At 36.7% G+C, this 25,218-nt stretch overlaps 1 protein-coding gene across 1 annotated transcript; it reads right to left on the bottom strand.

Moving 5' to 3' along the window:
* Positions 1-358: 358 nt before the first annotated feature.
* Positions 359-23,243, bottom strand: LOC148195851 (uncharacterized). The gene is made up of 3 exons (XM_088095304.1): positions 22,189-23,243; positions 658-688; positions 359-439 (listed from the first exon to the last, which is right to left on the bottom strand). The coding sequence occupies exons 1-3, from the start codon at positions 23,241-23,243 to the stop codon at positions 359-361; spliced, it is 1,167 nt and encodes a 388-aa protein (XP_087951430.1).
* Positions 23,244-25,218: the final 1,975 nt, after the last annotated feature.

Genomic DNA, 25,218 nt, shown 5'->3' with positions numbered 1-25,218 from the left:
GATTTCAAGCTAGTTTCTAAGTGTAAAGGTTGCTTTTAGTGTCAATTTTAATCATAAAAATAACAGTTTTTCAACTGTTATCACTCCACTAGTGACCAACTTCTCCACTCAACAAATACTGAGTGTAAGCCAATTTGTTCTCATCAGGACATCTCTTGGCTTCATAGATTCTCTCCATGTCCCGGAACCAATGATCAGCTTCATCCGGACTACACTTCCCATCAAACCTAGCTGGATGGTGTTGAAGAAAGCTTTCCAAGCTCCATTCTGGGACCAGACCTGCAGATGAAGACGCGCCTGCAGATGAAGACGCGCCTACAGCGGTCCTACCACTAGCCATCATATCCATGAACTGCCTCTAAGTGGTATCAGCCGATGCTCTGGCGTTCTCAGTAGACACTCTTGCAGCTTCCAGATTCTGCAAGGCTATTGTGTTTTGCTGAATCAGTGCAACATTCTACTGTTGCAGCACCTGAAGCATAGTCTCTAACATCTGGTTAGATTCAGACGGATCGGCCTATGGGGGAGGAGAAGGAAGCCTAAGTGCCATCTTCTGTTCACACAGAGAGTAAAGACCATCAGTCCAACTCAAATAACAAAGACAACCAACTTAATCATGACTAAGAGTACACAAGCATAATCAAGGCACACACATACCCTACAGGATTTTCTAAGGACAAAAACTGCTCTGATACCATAAATGTAACATCCCAGATTATATAGAAACATATAATATAGTGAGTCCACATTTAAATAAAAGAGGACAGTTAGAGTAGACTGTGAATAAGGTAGTTAAGCTTACAGTCATCCCAGAATGAGTCATAATTTAAAACTTAAACGCAAATAGAGTATTTCAAAAGGACAGGAATCACAGGGAAATCCTCAACAACTAAACAATAATTCAAAATACAAGAAATACTAAGAGAATCCTAAGGAGACTAAGTAGCGACATCATCTTTCTCCAAAGCCTGCTCCAGAGGCACCTCATCCATCTTTGCTCACATCCAAGTGGATGATCATTGCAAAAGAAAGCATACCCAAGCAAACACAAACACACAAGCAAGGGTGAGCTAGATATAAAAATCATGTTATAACAGTCATAGACAACATGCAGGTAAAGACAGAGATATACTATACTAGACAAACATGACTTGTGGCACTTAAACTTGACTCGTCCAGACTTAGAATGACTACCGAGCTATGGCGGGTTATGCATTCGTGGTGGCTTCTACTACTTTACAAAGCCATTGCCAATGGGTTTCGCCCTACCACACTCACGAGGTTAGTTCGTTATCACTCACCTTGGGCCGTACTAGAAGCACCAAAGACTAAGACCTCCTGCTACTCCTTACCACATGGATCAATCCTCTCTACTTGAGAATGAAAGACCATTGGAGCATTAGGAAAACCCCCAAGACTGAGCTACCATGCAAATCATTCTAAAAACACTGAAAGGGCACCACCATGTATCCCTCCTCGAGGATCATGGAATTACGTCCAATACTAATACTTTCCACTTTAACACAAACATGATAATGCACACATAAGCCCTTAAAGCAACTGGAACAATTAAGTAAAATAGCATACTGGATTAAATAGGAATATAGGCCGAATAGAAAACATCAACACATAATGAGCAAGACCGCACACCCTGTGAATGGTGGAGACCGAACGGTATCTCTCTTCCCAAAGACAGGACCGAAGAATCCATAAAAGGTAAGACTGAAGAAGTGATCGAACACTATTAAGGACCGCTCACTAAGAGAGACCGAACGCTACCTAAGACCGAGCAATAGCAAGACCGAACGCTACCTAAGACCGAACGCTACCTGAGAGACGAACGCTACTTAAGAGACCGAACACTACCTACGAATGCACGCTACTTAAGAAACCGAACGCTACCTAAGAGACCGAACGCTACTTAAGAGACTGAACGCTACTGAGAGACCGAACGCTACTTTAGAGACCGAACGCTACCTGAGAGACCGAACGCTAGTTAAGAGACCGAACGCTACCTGAGAGACCGAGTGCTACTTAAGATACTGAACACTACCTGAGAGACCGAACGCTAGTTAAGAGACCGAACGCTACCTGAGAGACCAAACGCTACTTAAGAGACTGAACGCTACCTGAGAGACTGAACGCTACTTAAGAGACTGAAAGCAACCTAAGACCGAACGCTACTTAAGAGAACGAACGGTCATGAACTGGTAAGACTCAAAAGAGACCAACCCAGTTATGACCGAGAGCAGCACAAGACCGAACGGTCAACTGCAGCGTTCTGCATAATTCTACAGTATTCTGCATAATTGCGAACAGAACCCAACTTGACCATTTCTAACCCTTTTTACTAACTTCTAACACCCTTAATTCTTGTTTTATACTTAAGTAAACTTATCTAAATGATTCTAAACATTCCTACTACCATTCTAAAGTGATTAAAAGTCAATTTTAACTCTAAAACACTAATTTTCACAACTTAGGGATCCAAAACTCAATCCTACTGCTTTGCACCTATTTTGATCAATTTAGTGACTGAAACAAGTCACAATACACTAGCTAAGACTACCCCAACAACCCAGTTGCGCTTTAGACCTCAAATGCCGAAAATCACTACCTCACTTCCTCTCAAGGTGACCTAAAAACCACAAAACTCCAAATTTCTATCCAACCAAAAATATACTAGATTGCACACTTAAATCACTTCCAATTGGTTAATTATAGCAATTAAAACCCATCCAAATCAATTCCAAATAGCTCAATACAACATGCAATGGCTGAATGTGAGGGAATGGTAGACAGAAGGCATAACAAGGTTAGGGAAAATAAGAGTTCTAGAAAGAAAATGGAAAGTTGGCTAATGAACTCAGATTTTGAAAGGTCCCATCTAAGTCATGATGTCCTTAGTTTTACGGGCCTGACTACCTCATCATAAGGCCAACTACTCTTGGCCCATTTTTCAGGTCCTTACAATGAACATGATACATATATGTACACTTAATTGAATGCATTTTGTTATTATTATTATAAATTTAAATTTTAAAAAATGTTATTAAAATTGAATATAAGTATTTTAAATTATCAAATTAAATAATAATATTTTCTTATTTAAGTTTAATCATTTAAGAAGTTCCCATTTTTTTTTTCAATTAGAGTTTTAATTTTTAAAAATAGGCGCAATCAGGTCCTTGTTCTTAGTGTATTAACACCGTTAAAGTCTTTTGATTCTTTTTAATTTTTAAAATATCTTTTTAATTGTTTTGATTTTTAAATTTTTTAAATAAAAAAAGTTGTGACGTGTCATACTTACATTGTGCCATGTGGTAATGTTAGTGTGACATGATAGTGGCAGTTTCATGTGTGTCATTCCATTAGTCTCAATTTTGACTCTGTATTTTTATGGTCTTAGTTTAGTCCTAATTTTTTTTAAAAAATTAAACAATTTTTTTCCTTCCTAAATTCAAACGAATTTTAATTTGTATATAAATGTATAAAAATAATTTTATTAAAATTGATATTTTTGTTAAATATATTAAAAAATTAGAGTAAATTATGTGAAGAAAATAATAAATAAACTTAATCTTGTTAAAAATATTTAATTAACTTCATTTTTAAAATATTAAACTACTCAATATATTTTATCTTTTAAAAAATTTAAAAGAGGTAAAAAATTACAAATTTTAATAAAAATATTCAAAAGACGTGACTGGATTTACTAATGCAATCCAATTTTATTAATAATCAATTAATATGAATCACAAAACTACATAAACTTTACCCAACTTAAGTTTTTTATTGAATTGAACAATGATTTTATTCAAATCCTATCAACCAATCCTTTACATGCCTACATGAAACCCCACTAGAAAAACTAAAGCTTAAATAATTTTCTCCACGAATTTTTTTCTAATTTGTTGAAAATATAAAATAAAAATATCAATTTTAATAAAAATATTTGTATAATATTTATATACAAGTTAAATTTTCTTTGAATTTAGAGACGGACAAAATTGTTTAATATTTAAAAAAAATAGGACTAACTTGAAAAAAAATAAGAATACAGGATCAAATTGAGACTAATGCAATGACATGTGGCATGACAATGACACGTAATATTGTCATGTCACGTCACGCTGTCGTTTCCACATGGCACAATGTTAGTTTCACATGTAACAAAAATTTTAATTTTAAAAAAAAAATATATAAAAAAGTAAAATAAAAATATTTAAAAATATATTTAAAAAAATATTTAAAAAATTAAAAAAAAAAAACAGAAATTGACATGTGACACCCACTTTAACGGTGTTAGTACAAAACTAACGATAAGGACTTGATTGTGTCAATTTTTCAAAAATAAAGACCCAATTGAAACAAAAAAAAAATTAAGGGACCGATCTGCGATTTCCAACACAAACGAGGATCGCTAGAATGATAAAACCTATTATTTATATACTATCTAATGAAAATTAATTTATTTTAAAATTTTTTTAAATATTTCGTGGACTTGTTTGGTGGATTCATCTCTCGAATTCATCTGGTGGATTTATTTGTTGAACTTGTCCGCTAGACTTGTCTATTGGATTTGTCAGTTGGACTCGTGTGTCAAACTCATATTGGACATTGATAGAATTGTCTATCGATCTCGTCTCATATACTTATTTGTTAAACTCGTTTCTTAACTAGTTTGTTGGATTCGTTTGTCAAATTTATTTGTTAGATTTGTCTACTGAACTCGTTTGCCAGACTCATTTGTCAAACTTTGTTTACTAGACTCATATGTTGGACTCATTTTCTAGACTCATATAAGTTTTATATTATCAAAGTGCTTACATTCAATTACAAGATAAACTTTTACTGGTAAAAAAAAATCATGTAACATTTCCAGTGACAAGTTACTTAAATTTGCAACCTCGCACATGGTTGCTTGGTGATAGGGACAGAAAACATGCATAGAATAGAAGACAAAGTGTGTGCTTGAACATGATAGAGCAACATGTAAAAGTCAGGTAATATTTTTAAAAATAGGGATGGACATTATTATTTAATGATCTAACCATATGTTTTGTTATTTATTTTTGTTTTTTATTTTTTCAACAATAATATGTGTCAAAAACATTTGTTGTGCTTTGTTTCTATTATTTATTTAATTATCACTAGTGCAAAAATAGCGTATTACGTTAGTTATTTTTGGTTTTTAACGACAAATTTGCGACCGACGTCATAGCGAGTGACATAAATTTTACGTCGAATATCACGAGCGACGTTAATAGGACAATTTGACGTCGAGTAGATCGAGATTTGACGTAAACCTAACGTCGATATTGTGCAACGACGTGAGGTTACGTCAGTTAGTAAAGAGAATGACGTTCAATATTTGAATAAATATTTATATTTATAGTAATATTTGTCGTCTTATGGACGAGGGAAGTGACGTAAAGTTAACGTCGATACGGAAGATAATGGACGTAATGTTCACGTCGAAGTTCAAAGAGGACGTCAATTTTTGAGTAATATTTGAATAAATATTTATATTTAAAGGAATATTTGACGTCAAGTATAAGGGGATGGATGTAAGGTTAATGTCGAATTTGTCTGTATGGGATGTTACTATCGATTTTTGAACTTCAAATGGTGTATACTTCGACGTTACCTTTAGTGTTTTTTTTTAGATTTGATTCGGTTTAGCTCATTCAACCAAACCTGAAATACAGAAACCAGTTTTCACTAGTAAAAAAATGGCTTTTTAACGGGTTATATACGTCTCGGTTTTATTGAAACCGAAGCGTATAAAAGCGCGGTTGCATTATTGTAGTTTTGAGGAAGGAGATATGCCTCGGTTCAGACGGAACTGAAGCCTAAAGCATTCCCACGTTGCCCCTGCTCTAATGCGAATCAGCTGAAAACTTTTTGAAAATCACTTACTGCCTCGGTTACAGTCAGAACCGAGGCGTAAACGTTGCCACGTAGCGTACTTCTCTGCTACTCCTCTGCGTCCTTCGCTACTCCTCTGCACAGCACCTGATTGACAGCAATACTGCTTCGGTTATCAGTAGAATCGAGGCAGAAAGCTTAAGCTATCGCATCGTTTGGATCCAACCGAAGCATATAGCCATTATATTTTTTATTTTTTGTTTAATACCCAATTTTGTCCCCAGTTTCGTTGGCAAATTTCAATTTAGTCCCTCGTTACAAAAGTGTTTGAAATAAGTTCTTACTTTTAAATTTTTGAGTCAAATTAGTCCCTTCCGTTAAATATAACCAAACGGAGTTAAGAGAGTGATTATCTGGCATATGCAGTGGTAACGTGTCATTTTTATATTATTTTTATATTATTTTTATATTGTATGCGTTGACATGTTAAGTTGTCAAAGGTTGAGCTGGATATTGTCATTTTTAAATTGTGAAAAATTATATTGTTTGTTACTCACCCTTCCAAATACAACATCGTTCGCCCCACTTTCATCACACTGCAGCCACCACCCACTACCTTTTCGCCTCTGCCTCTGTTCGCCCCCGCTTACATGACGTTCACTGAATTTGTCTTGGGAAGATGGGGCAACCAAATTTTGTCTTTGATTCACTTTCCAATTTGGGAACCTTCTCTTTCAGCTTCCCCTTCCAAATCCAAACCTAGAAAAATTCTGAACCTTCTCTTTCAACTTTCCCTTTCAACTTTTAACCTAGACAGATCTTCTTCCCACCGAAAGTGTAGTAGCCGTGGGTGAGGTGGCCGCCGGAGGGGAGATCCAAACCCATGATGCGGTCGTGGGGCTGGAGCACAACAGTTTAGGCGGCGAAGTTGGCCGGAGAACCAGAGTAGGGTTGGACGTTGACGCCCCACCAGGAGGGATCAAGATGGAAGGCCTCGAGGGCGCGGGAACAGCACAGGTTCTCAATTTGATCGATGAACTCGTTGCCACCGTGATAACAGTTGAAAAACTGTTATTTTCATGCTTAAAAGTGATACTAAAAGCAACCTTTAGACTTAGAAACTAGCTTGAAATCATGCATTTTGTTTATATTTTCAGAAATAAGAGAGCTGGACAGGTTTATGCTTGATTTGAGTGTTTTTGTGCAGGTTTTGAGGTGAATTTGGTGAAAGAAGTGAAGAATGAGAGAGAGGACATTAGAAAAGACAAGAAAGAGTGCAAAAAGAGAAGTCGAAGGCACCGCTCAGCGGCAAACTACCGCTGAGCGGCACTCAAGAGGTGGCGTTGGAACCGCTGAGGGGCAAATGGCCGCTGAGGGGAAGAAAGAAGACGCGTAACCACCGCTGAGCGGTAAATGGCGCTGAGCGGCACTTTTTGGGCTTGGGCTTTTGTAATCTTTTGTAACTCTAGATTAGTATATAAGGGCTTGCACGTCCTTTAGTTAGAGATCTTTGGCAGAAACGAGGCAAACACTCTCTCTTTCACCCCTTTGAAGGAGGATCTTGGATGCTCAGGCTACCTCTTCACCTTTATTGGGTTTATTCTTTCATACTTTCATTGTTATTCATCTAGGTTCACCATGAATATGGTGAACTAAACCTTGTATGTTTGTTGGGGAATCAATGTAATCTCTTGAAGCTCTCATATATGGATTTGTTGAATACATCTTTGAATTAAGACATATGCTTTCTTTTCATCATTAGTTAGGGTTTTTCCTCTTTGCTCAATGCTTGCATTGTTTAACTCATTCTAATGCATGATTATTGGTTTTGTTGATACGGACACGTACGGGGAAATCTAGATCCGGGGAATTTCTCCCAATATTTTACTGACAACATTATATTGGTTGCCTTAAGCTCCTGCACTCATGAACTAATCATTAGGAATGCTAGGAATTGTATGAACTATTTGATTAGGGAGAAGCCATCTAGAATGGTACATTAGAGAGTGGCATTAACAATGATGATTTGAAAGAGGAATTCCTAAAATATATGAGAGTGGATGAGATGAAATTGACCCCCAACAACATATTCATTCATTTAATTCATTGAAAGTGTTTATCTTATGTCTTTGCCATTGATCAATTCATGCATACATGTTTATTTTCGTCTTGCATATTAAAATTTCAATCATTGTTTTCTTAAGTCTTAGCTAATCAAGAAATCACATAACTAAACTAGGCCGTGAGTCCTTTGGGAAGAACGATACTTGGTCTTACCAAGTTTTATTACTTGAACGATTCGGTCATACTTGCCGATTGTGAAACAAGTTTGTGACATCATATTTTGGTGCTTACAAATTTGTCCATCAAGTTTTTGGCGCCGTTGCCGGGGACTCGTGGTTTAACTGGTTAATTTGTGTGATTATTGATTATCTTTGACTTATTTTTTTTATTTTATTTTAAATTTCGAATTTTTATTTTATTTTATTTTTCTGTTTATATTTTTCAGTTTGTATTTTATTTGATTTTATTTTAATTTTTCTGTTTTCTGTTTTTCTGTTTTCTGTTTTTATTTTCTGTTTTTTATTTTTCGGTTTTTATTTGATTTTATTTTATCTTTTTAGATTAGATTTTATTTTATTTTATTAGATTTTATCTTTTTATCTTTTTAGGTTAGATTTTATTTTATTCTTATTCTATCTTTTAGGTTAGGTTAGATTTTATTTTATTTTATCTTTTAGATTAGATTTTATTTTTTTAGATTAGGTTTTATTCTATTTTATTTGATTCTATCTTCTAAATCTTTTATCTTCTTATATCTTTTCAATCTTTATTTTCTTCTATATCTTTTTGTGCTAACAATTGTTTTTAGGGTTTTGTGCCTAATGTCTGCAGAATGCAATTTGGTCAAGAGTTTAACTATAGGGGCACTCAATTCTACCAAAGTAATCTCAACCAATGGTGGGAACCTCACTCAAGCATGGATCAAAGCCAATTTTGGCAAGCTGCTGGACAATTTGAGAACCAACCACAACAACAATGGCAGCAACAACCCTTTCTATCAGGAAGTTTGGATAGGTTGGAGGACACCCTTCAACGATTTTTGAAAAATTCTGACTCTACTCAGAAAAGCATTGAAGAATCATGTAAAAGAATGGAGATGCAACTTCGTCACATTAGTCAGATATTAAATGATGATGTTAATACTGATGTTAACCTTAAGGAGGAAGGGCAAGTCATTATCACTGAAAGTGACAAGATTCTTGATGAGGAAAAATTAGAGGGAGATGAGGAAAGGGTAGAGAGAAAAGAGAAAGAAGAGTTGAGTGAGAAAGATAAAGATGAAGAAAAAGAAAAAGAATTGGTTGAGAGAGAAGAGATAAAGAAAATTTGTGTGAAGATAAAGAAGTTGAGGAGAAAAAGAGAAAGGAAGAAAAAAATAAAAGAAGAGAAAAAGAGAAAATTTAGGGAGAGAAAAAGGAAGAAAAAGAAGATGAGAGGAAAGAAGAAGAAATCACATGAAAAATCACATCCTCATCTAAAGAAGAATCATAGGAAGGAAAAGAAATTTAAGTGCTTCATGGAAATCTTCAAGAAATTGGAGATTAAAGTTCCTATGATTGAGACACTGCAACAGGTTCCTGGTTTGATCAAATTTCTGAAGAAGTTCAGTAGGAAGAAGAAGAAAAAGAAGAAGGAACTTGAGCTTGGGTCAAGCTAATGACGTTAAAAGAGCGCTTGCTGGGAGGCAACCCAGTTGATTTAAGAACTTTTGATTTTATTTTGGTTTTGTAATTTTTAATTTGTGAACCTTATTTTTGTATTTAGTTTGTTGGATTTAGCATCTACTGAAGGATGCTAGGTGGTTAAGTATCTACTGAAGGATACTAAGTTTGTAACACCTACTGATGGGTGTTGGTGAGAAGATTTTGCACCTACTGATGAGTGCTGGTAAGTTTGAAACACCTACTGATGGGTGTTGGTGGATTTTGGGTCAGGCTCGTGACGTTAAACAAGCGCTACCTGGGAGGCAACCCAGTTGATTGATTATTTTTCTGTTTGTTTATTTTTAGGATTTGCATAAGCATTTTTAACATTGAATTGCAGGGAACCTATGAGGGGTATGCTAGGAAGGCACGTAGGTCAAGAAAAGAAGGAGAAGGGCACATCACGAAAGTGCCGCTGAGCGGCATTTACCGCTGAGCGGTACTAACGCAGATGGGCTTAAGTTCCCCTTAGCGGAACCCGAGCCCATTGGGGTAATTTTAAACCCTAAGCTGCGCGTTTTTACACTCTTTCAAGTTCTTCTCTGCATAAACACTTCCACACCTCTTCTCCTAGGTTTTCCACATCTTTCTACTCTTCCCTCTTTAGAAGATTTCTCTTCCACTCACTTTTATACTAGTGTGTCATCAAAGTTTGGGGTTGGAAGAGAGCATTCTCATATCATCTAGCATCTCCACCCAAGTAAGTAAAATGCATTTTGTTCATTCTAGGGTTCTTGAATTTGAATGTGATTGTCAAAGCATGAATATTTAGGGGTTTTGATTTCTATGCATGATTTGATGATATATTTGATGTTTGAACCGATTAAACTGCATGATTATGAACTGGAAAACTGAAAATTGCATTTGGGTGGAGTTAGGGAAGCTTTAAAACTGATTTTTCAAAAATCTGCAGAGTTACCGCTGAGGGGTAAATTACCGCTGAGCGGCACTCTGCCAGATTTGGTTTTTTCTGATTTTTGCGTGTTGGAATGTGGCACTGGTGGCGCTGAGGGGAAATTCTGGCCCTCAGCGGTGGTTTAGCTTCAAAAGGAGTTTTGTTTTGTGTTTACTAATGATTAACATCATGTTCTGTGGTTTTGGATTTATGTTTGAATGCAGGAATGGCATCCTCTTCAGGAAAGAGATTGAAAACCATGGCAACCAAGAGAAAGGAAAAGGAACCAGAGCAGCCCCATAATGGCAGGTTCCTCTCTAGGAAACATGAGAAGCACTTTAGGGTGGTTCAGGACAGGAGACTTCTAATGGAGAGAAAGGTTGGAATGATACCTAACTTTGCTCCTCAATTTGGAGAGCAAGTGTTAGGGAATGATTGGGGGAAGCTAGCCACTTATCCATCACCTGCCAACATAGCTGTGGTGAAAGAATTTTACACCAATGCAAAGAAGATTGGTGATTATCCAGCTGAGAATTATTTGGGCTATGTTAGAGGCCATGTTATCAGGTATGATCCTGACTCCATCAATAACTTTCTGGATACTGTGTGGGCTGGTGAGCAATGCCAGTTTGCTCTTAGCATGGAGGAAGGTGCTGACTTTGAGGATGTTGAGAGAGTATTGTGCATACCTGGAGGACACTTCCAAAGGAATAGATCTGGCTCAGTGGTTAATATTAGGAGGACAGATTTGACTCCTCTTGCAAAGTATTGGATGGCATTTTCTCATGCCAACATTCAGCCATGTTCACATGTGTCAGATATTACTCTCAGCAGGGCACTCTTCATCTACTGTGTTATCAGAAACTTGAATGTTAATATTGGGCAGGTGATAGCTGATGAGATTAGTGTGTGTGCTAACACCTCAAACAACAAAGCACCACTGGGACATCCTTCTTTGATCACTCACCTTTGCAAGCTAGCTGGGGTGGACACTTCTGTTCCACCATTTGAGAGGCCAAGAAAAGCTATAGATGAGGCCTATTACAGACAGTACTGTGGAGGTGAGGAGGCAGCCCAGCCAGTGCCACCACGCCAGGCTCGTAGAGAGAGAAGGCCAGCACAGAGCAGGACTTCTACTGATACTCATGAGGCAGAACCATTCCAGATGAGGGACATGTATATGTCTCTTATAGGTGCTCAGTTGCAGTCCATCCACAGAGGGCAGGTGGCCACGGCTGAGATGATAGTGGGGATGTATGATACCCCTCCAGCACACAGGTGGACTATGGATGAATTCCATAATGTGGTAGCTTGGCCAGAAGAACCAGTATATGGAGGAGCTGGAGCAGCTGAAGCTTCAGCCAGAGATATGGAGGAAGATGAAGCAGAGGAGGAGGAAGCATTTGATGAAGATGATGATGAAGAGGAAGAGGAAGATACAGAGAGCTCGGACTGATGAGGAGCTGAGATAGCATTTACTGATGAATGCTATCATATGATTATGCTTTTGTGGTTTAAGTTTTCTGAACTTATTTGTTTTTGTTTTTAGATTAGGGTTTGATGTACTCTATTTGAAACCTGGTTTCTTGTGATGGTTTGCTATTAACTGTGATTGTGTGATAAGTAATGCTGAATGATGCTTATGATTAATTGATGTTGAAATGATGTGCACATTAAAATGCTTATACAGGTGATTCACAAGCTTTGTGAACAAATGCATAATATCATGATTGTGATTGTGAAATTAAGCAGGATGTGCATGTCAAATGTGAATGAGCTTATATGTGAGGTTTTGAGCTCCAGAGTTGTTATTGTTGAATGCTATTACTTTGAAAGCATGAATGACTTTGCCCAGGTTTTCTATGATTGAATCAATTGCTTGTTTTGCATCATATGATCAAAGGCCGTGTTTTTGAAACCCTTTTTATTGGCCAAATTCATAAAGTTAGCCTTCTAAAAGAGAACACGTTGTGTTCTATCCTTTGAACCCTTAGCCTTAAATATACACTGAACACCCTTGATTGAAAATCTTTACCTTGAGTTAAGTAGAAGATCTTGTGTGGTATTGTTAAATGTTCAAGTTTGGGGTTATTGGGGAAACATGAAAAAGGAAAAAGCATTGAGCTAAGAGCTAAAAAGTAAGAATATGCAAAGAAAAGAAAAGAAAAAGAAGCAAAGCTCAATGCAAATGCAAAAGCAAAGGCAAAAGAAAGTTGGGAATGAATAAGAAGATTGTGTTGTTATGATTCTCTTAACTCAAGGATTTTGTGATCCAGAAAAACCAATTTTCTTGTTAGCCCAGCCACATTATAAGCCATTGAAAAGTCCTTGTGATGATGCATGCTTGTGAATGTATTTGATTGTGGTTAAATGAAAGGCAAAGTTGATTCATGTGACATTGTGATAGTGGAGTGAATGAGTGAAACACTTTACCTCTTATACACTTGTGTGTTGAGTGAAACACTTTACCTAGTGAGGAAATATTCCATAAGCACATGAACATCCATGCTTAATTGATTGATCATTCATGAAAAATAGCATTTGTTGGAATTTAAATGACTTTGTGAACACTAAAGCATGTGCACATCTTGAATTAACTCTTGGTCATAAGTTTGAGTGAAGTTATTACTTATCTTGAAAAGAGGATTTTGAATGAGTGAACCATCATATGAATTGGTTGGAGATGGAGTTACATTTTGTTTGCTTGAGGACAAGCAAAGTTCTAAGTTTGGGGTTGTGATAACAGTTGAAAAACTGTTATTTTCATGCTTAAAAGTGATACTAAAAGCAACCTTTAGACTTAGAAACTAGCTTGAAATCATGCATTTTGTTTATATTTTCAGAAATAAGAGAGCTGGACAGGTTTATGCTTGATTTGAGTGTTTTTGTGCAGGTTTTGAGGTGAATTTGGTGAAAGAAGTGAAGAATGAGAGAGAGGACATTAGAAAAGACAAGAAAGAGTGCAAAAAGAGAAGTCGAAGGCACCGCTCAGCGGCAAACTACCGCTGAGCGGCACTCAAGAGGTGGCGTTGGAACCGCTGAGGGGCAAATGGCCGCTGAGGGGAAGAAAGAAGACGCGTAACCACCGCTGAGCGGTAAATGGCGCTGAGCGGCACTTTTTGGGCTTGGGCTTTTGTAATCTTTTGTAACTCTAGATTAGTATATAAGGGCTTGCACGTCCTTTAGTTAGAGATCTTTGGCAGAAACGAGGCAAACACTCTCTCTTTCACCCCTTTGAAGGAGGATCTTGGATGCTCAGGCTACCTCTTCACCTTTATTGGGTTTATTCTTTCATACTTTCATTGTTATTCATCTAGGTTCACCATGAATATGGTGAACTAAACCTTGTATGTTTGTTGGGGAATCAATGTAATCTCTTGAAGCTCTCATATATGGATTTGTTGAATACATCTTTGAATTAAGACATATGCTTTCTTTTCATCATTAGTTAGGGTTTTTCCTCTTTGCTCAATGCTTGCATTGTTTAACTCATTCTAATGCATGATTATTGGTTTTGTTGATACGGACACGTACGGGGAAATCTAGATCCGGGGAATTTCTCCCAATATTTTACTGACAACATTATATTGGTTGCCTTAAGCTCCTGCACTCATGAACTAATCATTAGGAATGCTAGGAATTGTATGAACTATTTGATTAGGGAGAAGCCATCTAGAATGGTACATTAGAGAGTGGCATTAACAATGATGATTTGAAAGAGGAATTCCTAAAATATATGAGAGTGGATGAGATGAAATTGACCCCCAACAACATATTCATTCATTTAATTCATTGAAAGTGTTTATCTTATGTCTTTGCCATTGATCAATTCATGCATACATGTTTATTTTCGTCTTGCATATTAAAATTTCAATCATTGTTTTCTTAAGTCTTAGCTAATCAAGAAATCACATAACTAAACTAGGCCGTGAGTCCTTTGGGAAGAACGATACTTGGTCTTACCAAGTTTTATTACTTGAACGATTCGGTCATACTTGCCGATTGTGAAACAAGTTTGTGACATCATATTTTGGTGCTTACAAATTTGTCCATCACACCGTAGTAGCAGTTGCCGGGCATACCCTCGGAGTACTTGTTGGTGAGGGCACTCCCCAGCGCCTCTATGACAACGAAGGAAGTGAAGTTCTCCGATGCTATGAGCTCTATTCCCCGACACTATGGGCAGTCTACAACTTTGATTGGTGGCTATGGAGGTGCTATGTGAGTTTGGGGTTTGGGTGAACGGAGGTGATGAAGTATTTGTATGTGGAGTGATGAATGAGTTTGGAATTTGTGGAGGTGGGGGAGACATATGTGATTAGCGGAATAGAAAATGCCCTAAATCGATTTTTCTCCAATTTCAAATACTTAATCTTTAATATCCAGTTTAACTTCTAACACGTCACTGTGCATATAATATAAGAATAACACGTTATCATTGCATTCTTCCACATCATCATTCCATTAACTTCATTTGGTTATATTTAACGGAAAAGACTAATTTGAATAAAAAATTTAAAAGTATGAACCTATTTCAAACACTTTTGTAACGAGGGACTAAATTGAGATTTGCCAACCAAACTGAGGACAAAATTGGGTATTAAACCTTTATTATTTTTATTTTCTGCTAGTATTGGCACCGGTTAACGTTAAGAACCGAAGCAGTATACTTAAGCTATCGCATGGTTTGGGTCCAACCGAGGCATATAGCTGATGACAAATTTATGAACACCGAAAAACGGTGCCAAAAACTTGTTTAACCCTCGGCAAGTGTGACCGAATCGTATCAAGTAATAAAACTCGGTAAGACCAAGTATCGTTCTCCCAAAGGACTCACGGCCTAGTTAGCTATATGATTTGTTGATTATTTAAGACTTGTGAACAATTGATTGTAGGTTTTAAATGCAAAAGACAATAATTAAACATGTATGCATGAATTTGATCAATGGAAAAGAGGAATACAAACACTTTAATGAATTAGATGGATGAGTATGTTTTTGGGGTTGTCAATTTCATCTTATCCACTCTCATATACTTTTAGGAATTCATCATTCTTTTCATCAATGTTAATGTCACTCTCTAAATCATCTTGCAAGAAGGCCTATCCTTAATTACGAGTTCATACAATTCCTAGCATTCGTAATAATTAATTCTGAAGCGCAGAAGCTTAACGACAACCAACCCTCATATTCCTATGTCTAGGTAATATGCTATTGGGAGATTTTCCCCGGATCTAGATTTCCACGTACGTTCCCATATCGACAAAATAAATAATCATGGCATTGAATGAGTTAAACAATGCATGCTTTAAGCAAAGAGGAAAAACCCTAACTAATGATGAAAGAAAGCATGTATCTTAAAATAAGATGTTGAAGCACAAATTACATATATGAGAGTTTCACAAGATTACATTGATTCCCCAACAACAATACAAGGTTTAGTTCACCATATTCATGGTGAAACTAAATGAACAATAATGAAAGAATGAAAGATGGAACCCTAGAAAGATGAGTAGGTAGCCTGAGCATCCAAGATCTTCCTCCAAGGGGTGGAAAAGTGAGTGTTTGCTGATGAGTGCATATTTATGCCCATTTTTATGCTTTAAAATTCAAATTTTTGATGGGATAATTGTGCTTAAATGATTAATTTTAAGTGAATTTGGGAAATAAAGAGACGTAAAAAGTGAGTTTTAGTGCATAAATTATTCTTGGATGTTCTAATGTTTATTTGTGCAGCTGAAAATATAAGTTTTATTGGTCCAAGTGGCAATTCAAGGCCCAAAATCAAATTTTATTTGGAAAATTTAAAAGGGGCTAAAGTGCAGATAGAGGAAATTTCAGGGTATTTGTGCAATTTTGGAAAGTCAGAAAATCTTAAAGATAAAATTCAGTTGTTGAATTTAATTTGGGAATATCAACAGAAAATATCTTCCAAATATTTTTATCATTATCTAAATCTTTTAGTTATTTGGAAGATATAGGATATAAGATAATTAAGTTAATATCTATCAAATATTCTTTAAAACTGATTTAATCTAATGAATATTTGAAAGATATAATATATCAACAGAAAATATCTTATCAACAAACTATTAAGAGTCCAAGCCCAATCAAGCCTATATAAAGAGACCCAAGGGAGGCAGAAGGGGGGACTTCACTTCATATTTTCATTCTCTCATACTCCTCTCATTTTTCTTTCATCTTGTATTCAACTTCATTCATGGAGAGCTAAGCATCTAGGGCTATTCTGTTGTAATTCCATTATCGATTCTGAGGTTAGATTGATGTAATACGATTGTTTCTTTTGATTATTGATTTAACTTGTTCTTTCTCTATGTCTTTCATCTCTCTATCTTGTTAAAAGTAAAGATTTTTGCATCATAATGTGTTTGAATCTACATGCATATTGATTATATGAGTTCTAGGGTTTCTAGGTTTAATTGAGAATTTACTTTGATTTAATTTAGGAACTTTCATATGATTAAATGGTTTTTACTATCAATTGAGAATGTACTTTGGTTGATTAGTAATAATTTCAACTATAATCAATTGAGAATTTACTTTGATTGATTAGCTTTTAATTTAGTTAGGAGATTTAAGAATAAACATGATTAAACACAATAAAAGTTGATTGAGAATGTACTTTGGTTGAATTTATTGTGCATAATCTAGAAATGTTTTGCATTTGATTGAGAATTTACTTTGGTTAAATGAATGATCGCCCTCAAATTAATTAAGAATGTACTTTAATTAATTTGAAACTTGAATAATAATCAATTGAACAATTATCTGTGAATAACATATGACGAATCTATCTTGGAAAAGCAGTGGAATTAGCCTATTTCATCATAACTATTTTTAAGTTTCTTATTTATTCTTTAAACATTCTTAAACCATTACTTTTCTATCATCTCCTTTTCTTTGTAGCCTTTCACAACCCCCAACTTGTTTTTGAATCTCACAGGTGTACCAAGTTGGAGTCGTTCTTTCATCCAGTCATCAGGAACTTTTCTTCCTCTTCCAATATTTTCTTTTTCCTGTACCTGAAACAACAAACAATGTTTACCTTTAACCTTGGCCTTTTCATCTTCAGGGCTAGTCATGAGTACATCTTGATATGCAGCTTTATGACTAGATTCTTCCTCCTGCATCTGCCTCTCTTCTTTGAAGACATCTACAACAACTCTCTCTTCTCGGTCTTGGAGCACCACTATACCTTCGTTCACATAAATGATGGCTTTGGCTGTTTTCATAAACGGTCTTCCGAGAATAATGGGTATCTTTTCAGTCTCCATCTCTATCACCACAAAATCTACCAAGAACTGGAGTTTGCCTACACAAACTATAATATCCTCTGCTATTCCATAGGGTTCCTTTGAGGATCCATCTGCCATTACTAAGTTAACCTTTATAGGCTTCACCTCAACATCACCAATCTACTCCAATAAAGAATAAGGTATCAAGTTAACACTTGATCCTAAATCAAGTAAAGCTTTTTTTATCCTTTTCTTCCCTATTTTGCATGGAATGGAAAAGCCTCCTAGATCTTTTGCTTTTGGAGGGAATGGCTCATTTTTAACAGCTTTATACTTCTTTGTATCATCATCTCTACGTCTTTTCTTTGTAGAGACTTCTTCCTCAAGTTTAGTATAAACTGCAATTTGTTGTAATATCTCCTTCCAAGGTACATCATTGTCCACCATCTTGAATAATTCTGTAAAATCAAATTGTTTCTCTTGATTTATTGGAAAAGGAAAAATATCTTTACTCTTTATCTCTCTTCTCTCTCCTTTCTCTTTTCTCTTGTTTTTCTTTTTCTCTCTTTTCTCTCTCTTCTTTTTCTGTCTCTCATTTTCTAACTCAACTGTCTCATCATTTGTACTCTCCAACACTTTACATTCTTCCCTGGGGTTAACCTCAGTATTAGCCCCAAAATTTTTGTCTGGCCTCTCTTCCAACTGCTTGGTAATCTGACCCATTTGAATCTCCAAATTCTTAATAGCAGCTTCAGTGCTCTTTTGAGTAGACTCAATTTTCTGTATGAACTGATGAAGAGTTTCTTCCATCCTTATTGATCTTTCATTAAGTATAGAAATCTGTTGCCATAAGGTTGGTTGTTGCTGTTGCTTGTTAAATTCCCAGTTTGTCCAGCTTGCCCACTTTGTCCTTGACCAATGCTTGGGTGTGGTTTCCACCCTTGATTAAAATTCCCCTGACGGTATTGATTGGCCATGAAGTTAACATCCTCTAAGGCTTCTGCTGGAAAGGTGCATTGACCATTGAGATGGTCACCCCTACATAATTCACACAACTGTGATTGAACTTGTGCAACAGTCTTTAACTCTTTTGGTAGTTGTGCAAGTGTTTTTGTAAGAGTCTCCAGTTGTTGAGTTAGTATCTTGTTCTGTGCTAGCAAGGCATCATTGGTTTGTAACTGTAGAACTCCTTTTTGTTGTATAGGAGCTCCTCTTTCACTGTTGAGCTCATTATCACTAGTAGCCATATTGTCAATGATTTCTGTAGCTTCCTTTGGAGTTTTCCATTTGATATTTCCTCCTGCTGAGGCGTCAAGCATCATCTTGGTTTGGGAACCAAGACCTCCAAGGAAGATTAGGACTACTTCCACTTCGTCAAATCCATGCGTGGGAGTCTTTCTTAATAAGCTTTTATATCTGTCCCATGCATGACCCAGTGATTCCTCCATGCCTTGCCTGAATGATGATATCTCTTGCTTTCCTTTATTTACCTTTGATTGTGGAAAGTATTTGTTTAGGAACTTTGTCACCACTACTTCCCACTCTGTAAAGCTTCCTTCTGGAAAAGAATTCAACCAAAGCTTAGCGTTGCCTCCTAATGAGAATGGAAACAAGCTAAGTTTGATTGCTTCGTCCGGCACCCCATTTATTTTCATCGTGTTGCAGATCTCATTAAAAGTTGTGAGGTGCTCATATGGGCTTTCGTGAGACAACCCATTAAATTGATTACTCTTCACCAGTTGGATTAATGCCGGTTTCACCTCCATATTAGCTGCATTGACTCTTGGTCTTGCTATGCTATTGAAATGCTGAGGTCCAGCTATATTAGTGTAATCTGCAAGAGTTCTTCTGGCATTATTATTCTCCATCTCCTTAGTGCTATGTCAGAACTTTGTGGATCTAAGAAGTGATTGTTGATGAGCGGGTTCAGCTGGTGCCTATTGATCTTCAAACTGTTGTGTATGTAAGCACCTTTGTCTTCCATTGTGGGTGCATGTTGCTCAAATTCATGTGTACCTCCTGCAATAATGTTAGTGCAATGTGGTTCCAAAGAAATGACATGCAGGGGTATAACACCCAATCCCAGTGTAATAGGCTGAACCTCATATATACCCTCAGAACATGAATCAAGTTCAAATTTAGAAGCAATATCAACAACAGACTCAGATTCATGTTTAGTGCATGGAGAATAAACATTCAGATGTGATAACAAAAAGTGGTTCTCATCATGAAAAGAGGGAGAATTAAGAACAGACTCATCAACAATATAATCATCAACATACCTATCAACAGCATAATCGTGAATAACACAATCATCAACAGAATAATCAATTTGAGGTATGTTTACCTCCACTTCCCTAAAGATTGGAAAAGTGGTGGAAGATGAAAGTGGTCTACCTGGCTCAAAGGTGTTGCTCCTACCTGCCTGGTCCTAAAATCTTTATCAATCTCCTCATGTGCAAGAGTAGGTGATAGGCGACACTCCGAGGAGAAGACGAAACTTGAGAGATTTGGACTCCTCGAGGCATCCTTGACATTGAGGCGCAGCGGAAAGAAGTAGAGGAAGCAAATGAAACAGCGGAAACAACAAAAGAACTAAGAACCCTAGGTTTGGAGGTTTAAATCGGTGAAAACTCTAGGGTTGAAGGTAAGGGAGGATTTAATCGGTGGAGAAGAAGATCTAACCGATGGAACTGAAGGAAATCTAAGAAATAACCTAGAGGCGGAAGAAACCCTAGGATCGTAATGATGTTCGATGAAGAGGCTCGAATGGATGAAGCGAAGAACCTGATTGGTGATGAGAGTCACCACGGTGAAGGTTCAACGATGATGAGGATGAGGTTTGTGGTTGAAGAGCTTTCGGGAGAGAAAACGTAGTGAGGACGCGAAATGAGGATATGGAAGCTATGCTGATGGAAAACGCGTGGCAGTAGACTTGACGCAAGCCACGAGGAAGCTAGTAATTGGTGAGAGTGACGAAGATGGATGCTACATAGGAGAGAGAATCTGCTAATGGAAAATGAGAGAATGATAGAGTGAGATGGAAGGTGGCTAGAGGAGATCCTTTGGGATTCCCTGGCCTTGACTTTCAAGGGAATTAAATTCTGGAGTTATCTCTACAGAAAGTTTAATTCATTATTCTCAAAAGTGCTACTACAAGAGAGGAGTTCGGTATTTATAGTAACCCATGCTCCTTAGGAGCTAAGCTATGAAATACAAAAGGAGGACTACGTCAAATAGGATTCCATCAGTAGGGACATAGGTGATGAAGTAGCTCCAGCAAGAGTGATAGGTTGACACAGCGGAACATGAATTCCAAAGATGGCAGCGGAAATGCAGGTTGAAAGTCTGTGGTGTAAGTAATGGTTGCAGAGCTGTTTGGAAGGTGGAGAGCTAGCTCAGGCGGCCTTCCACTGGAAGGAAGCTAGATGGAGAAGGGAAGCTCATTAGGATGACTTTTGGATAGAGTTTTAGGTGCTGCAAATGCTTCAGCAGAGTAAAAATCAATATTCTCAAAAGTGATTACAAAGGAGATCTAGGAGTGAATTATAGAAGGAATTCAGCTCCTATGTTGGTATCAATGGTGCTAAAAGATTCCTACAAATGTGGATCTAATGCCACGTGTACAAGCATAAGGTGGGTGCTAAAGATCTAGAATGAGCACCATATACACGTGCTTTAAAGTGAAGATGGGCTAAGCACTCCTAGACCTTGCACTGGGTGCACCTTGATGGCCTGCAATTATGCTTTCCTTGGCTAGCTTCTAGTATTTGACCTTAATTATTTGATGGGCTTGGGCCCAAGTCATCATCCCCTCCCTCTTGGAAAGGGATTTGTCCTCAAATCTGTTGGTTTGTCTTTGTGAGGACTTATTTTTTGTAGGATCCATCAAAGTTCCTCCCGGGTCAAATATGAATCTGCCATAATCATCAAACATAGCTCGATTTAGCTTTATTTGACCCAATAAGATATATAAAAAAATATGTTTAGAAGAAGATTTCCTAGTTTTGAAAATTTTAATTTCGATACAATATAGAAACCTTACTTCTTTTGAAATTGTATTTTTGTCTTGAGTTAGTTGTAACCACAAAGGTAACAATAACTCAAGTGAATTGTCACATTTTTCAAGTTGTAACATTCTTAAAGATGGAGTGGTAAATTCTTGGAAAGAAAAGTAGAATTTTGAAAACTTAAGGAGATATAAAAAATTAAAGGATAAAAAACCTCCCCTTAAGAGTCTTGGTTCTATGAGGAGTGGGGACAGAGGTTCTATTCTCCCTTCTTTCCTTCTTTTCTCTTCTCTTTGCTCTTTTTTCTCGTACTGTCTTTTCTCTTCTTTTCTTTCCTCTTGCTCTCTTCTGTCTTGTTCTCTTTTCTCTTCGTCTTTTCTTTCCTCTTGCTCTCTTTTTCTTCTCTCTATTTCTTCTTTTTCTTGCTCCTTGTTGAGCTTCATTTGTATTTGATCTTTGGCCACCTGGTTAGGTGACAGAGGATGAAACACAAATTTCTTATCATTTTTGTGCACAGTTATGGTATTGGTGAGACCATGGTGTGTAGTGTCATTATCAAATTGCCATGGTCTTCCTAATAGTACATGGCAAGCTTCCATAGGAACTACATCACAAATAACATCATCTTTGAAGTTTCCTATGGAGATTGCCAATTTAACTTGATTCTTGACTGTTATATCCCCATCTTGATTTAGCCAATGAAGTTTGTAAGGTTTTGGATGGGGTATCTCATTAAGATTCAGTTTTTCAACCATCCTTGTGCTACAACAGTTACAGCAAGATCCACTATCAATAATGAGAGAACAATATTTTTCTGCAATTTGACATCTTGTGTGAAAGATGTTCTCTCTTTGTGATAAGTGTTCTAGACTTGGTTGACTATTAAGCACCCTCCTCACCATGAGAAGTGGACCCTCACAAGGATATACTTTCTCTTCATTACCTCTTTCTTGCTCATTCTCACTTTCACTAGGGGTTTCACTTTCACTGCTATATGTGTCACTACCTCTTAAAATGATTGTTCTTTTGGTAGGACATTGAGCAGCTATGTGACCCCTACCCAAACATTTAAAACACTTGATCTCACTGGTGCGAGTGTGTGAAGAGGATTCATGTTTGGGTTTTTCAACTATATTGGCTAGAGGTTTGAGGGGTTCTTTTTCTTTTACAATCTTCTGTTCAAAGGGGGATTGAAATCTTTTAACAGAAGCTTTTCTCAAATTTTTTTGTTCTACCTTTATACACATTTGAACAAGATCATTCAAATCTCTATAAGGTAGTAGTTCAACCCTATCCCTGATATCAAGATTCAACCCACTCAAAAATCTGGCCAAGGTAGTTTCCTCGCCCTCTATTATTCTTGCCCTCATCATGTATAGCTCCATCTTTTGTCTGTATTCTTCAACAAACATAGACTGTTGTTGCAATCTTTGGAGATTATCCATGAGTTCTCTTTTGTAGTAGGAGGGTATCTGCCTTTTTCGAAGGGCATTTGTAAGCTCATTCCAATATTTTATTGGAGGAAGTCGTTGTCTTAGTCTCTCTTGGACTGTAGCAGTCCACCAGTATATTGCATACCCTTGAAAACTTAAGGTAGCAAGAGAGAATTTTCTTTCTTCTCCTACTTGATGGCAAGCAAAAATTTGCTCTACCTTCATTTCCCAATCTAGGTAAGCCTCAACATTATCTTTTCCATGAAAATGAGGCAATACCACATTAACTTCCTTAGGAGGAGGAGGATTTTCAAATTCCCTCCTGTGTCTTCTTGATGAAGAGGGTTGATGATAATATTCTCCTACTCTTAAGGCCTCTTGTTCATATTGGGACTCTCCACTATAACTTCTCTCCCTATTTTGGACTTGTTCCTTTCTCAAAAGTTTCAACTCATTTTCAACCATGGCACTATGTAGCTCTCTTTGGACTTTTTCTTGACTTATTTTTCTCTCAATCTCATTGAGTTGATTGACTAGAGTTTGGAACGAAAATTCATCTTTGGATGTGTCACTAATTCTAGGGGATTGTCTTCCAGACATTGTAATGAAATTAAAAGTTTTCTTGAAATAAAGAATAAAAGTTTTCACTTGAGGGTAATATTCCAGGTAAGAGAGGTGAACCGTATAGGTTGCTTAAATACCAAGTCTTGCCTTGCCAAATATATCCTTAGTTACTTACTAAAATTCTTTAAATCAAAATTACCTCTAGATTCATTAAATGTTTAAAAACACACTCAAACTCAAAAAAAAAAAAACTAGACCCTAAATGCGGACTTCTAAGACTTGGCCTATGCGCTTGCAAAAATTGAAAGAAGTGAGATCTCCTAATCACTTGTGAATTCTTCCAAATCACACTCACTGTCTACCAATTTTATATGAACAATTAAAAGCAAAGTTTGCAAGTGATGGAAGAACACTTGTGAATTCTTCCAAATCACTTACTTAATGGCCAATTACAAGTATTTTGCAAAACAATAGAGATGAAACAACAAGAGAATAGTAAGTAAAAGTGGTATGCAGCTCTGGCTTCTCTCAAAGGAAGTGAATTTGGTTGATTCACACTAATCTCACAACTACCAAGTGAATTATGCTGCTGTTGCAGCAACCAGTTTGATGCAGACCAGTGAAGAATGTGGTTCTGCGGCACCAAAAATGAACTCCAAAGTTGATCTTTCCTTGCTCCAATCCACTGCCTAAGATGCTACCAGTGTTGTAGGACCACCTGAGATACTTATGCACCCAACAAAGAGCTCAAAAGAACCACCATCAATCAGTTTCGAGTGTAGAAAAGAAACAACTCTGCTACTGCCAGAAAATTGCAGAACTAGAATGCACAACTGTGATTTTATCAAACAGCTTATGTGCAGAATTTTCAAACAATTCAAATCAAGCAATTAAAGGTTAGCAATAACGGGTGGCACTCAAAATGATCTTAGGAAAGGCTCTAGAGTACATTTAAAAAGCAAATAAACGAATACAAGTTGCATATACAGCTAAATCGAGCTCAGTTTCAAAATAGGCAAAATTGTTCGATGAAATGCCTAAGAGAAATTCTGATACTGGTACATAATTGGTAATTCAGAATTGGCACTTGTTTTGATCAGCTTTTTAAGAGTGCTTGTTCTCATTTTCTTTCTTTACATTTGAGATTTCTTTTAAGGCAATTTGATCAATCTTTTGCTACCAATTCTCACGCAATTATAGATGTACCAAACCAACAAACATTTATGCAGAAAAGAGCAACTTGTTTTCAGAAAAGTGTTGAAAATTTGGTGGTTTTGATAACAATTTTGCACAAACAAGCTTGAACACTTAATTTTATGACTTGAGCAACTTTGTTTTATCAAATGGAACTTGTATAAGCTGCCAGCCGAGGCTAAACACTTGTAACTCAAAATTTCACTGTATGAGTTGCTCTTTAACACCA

Source organism: Vigna umbellata, chromosome 7 (assembly GCF_029865625.1).
Source record: "Vigna umbellata cultivar VRB3 chromosome 7, Vumbellata_1.0, whole genome shotgun sequence".
NCBI classification, from domain to species: Eukaryota; Viridiplantae; Streptophyta; class Magnoliopsida; order Fabales; family Fabaceae; genus Vigna; species Vigna umbellata.
The sequence above is the reverse complement of the archived record's forward strand: the minus strand, read 5'-3'. Positions and strand labels throughout refer to the sequence as shown.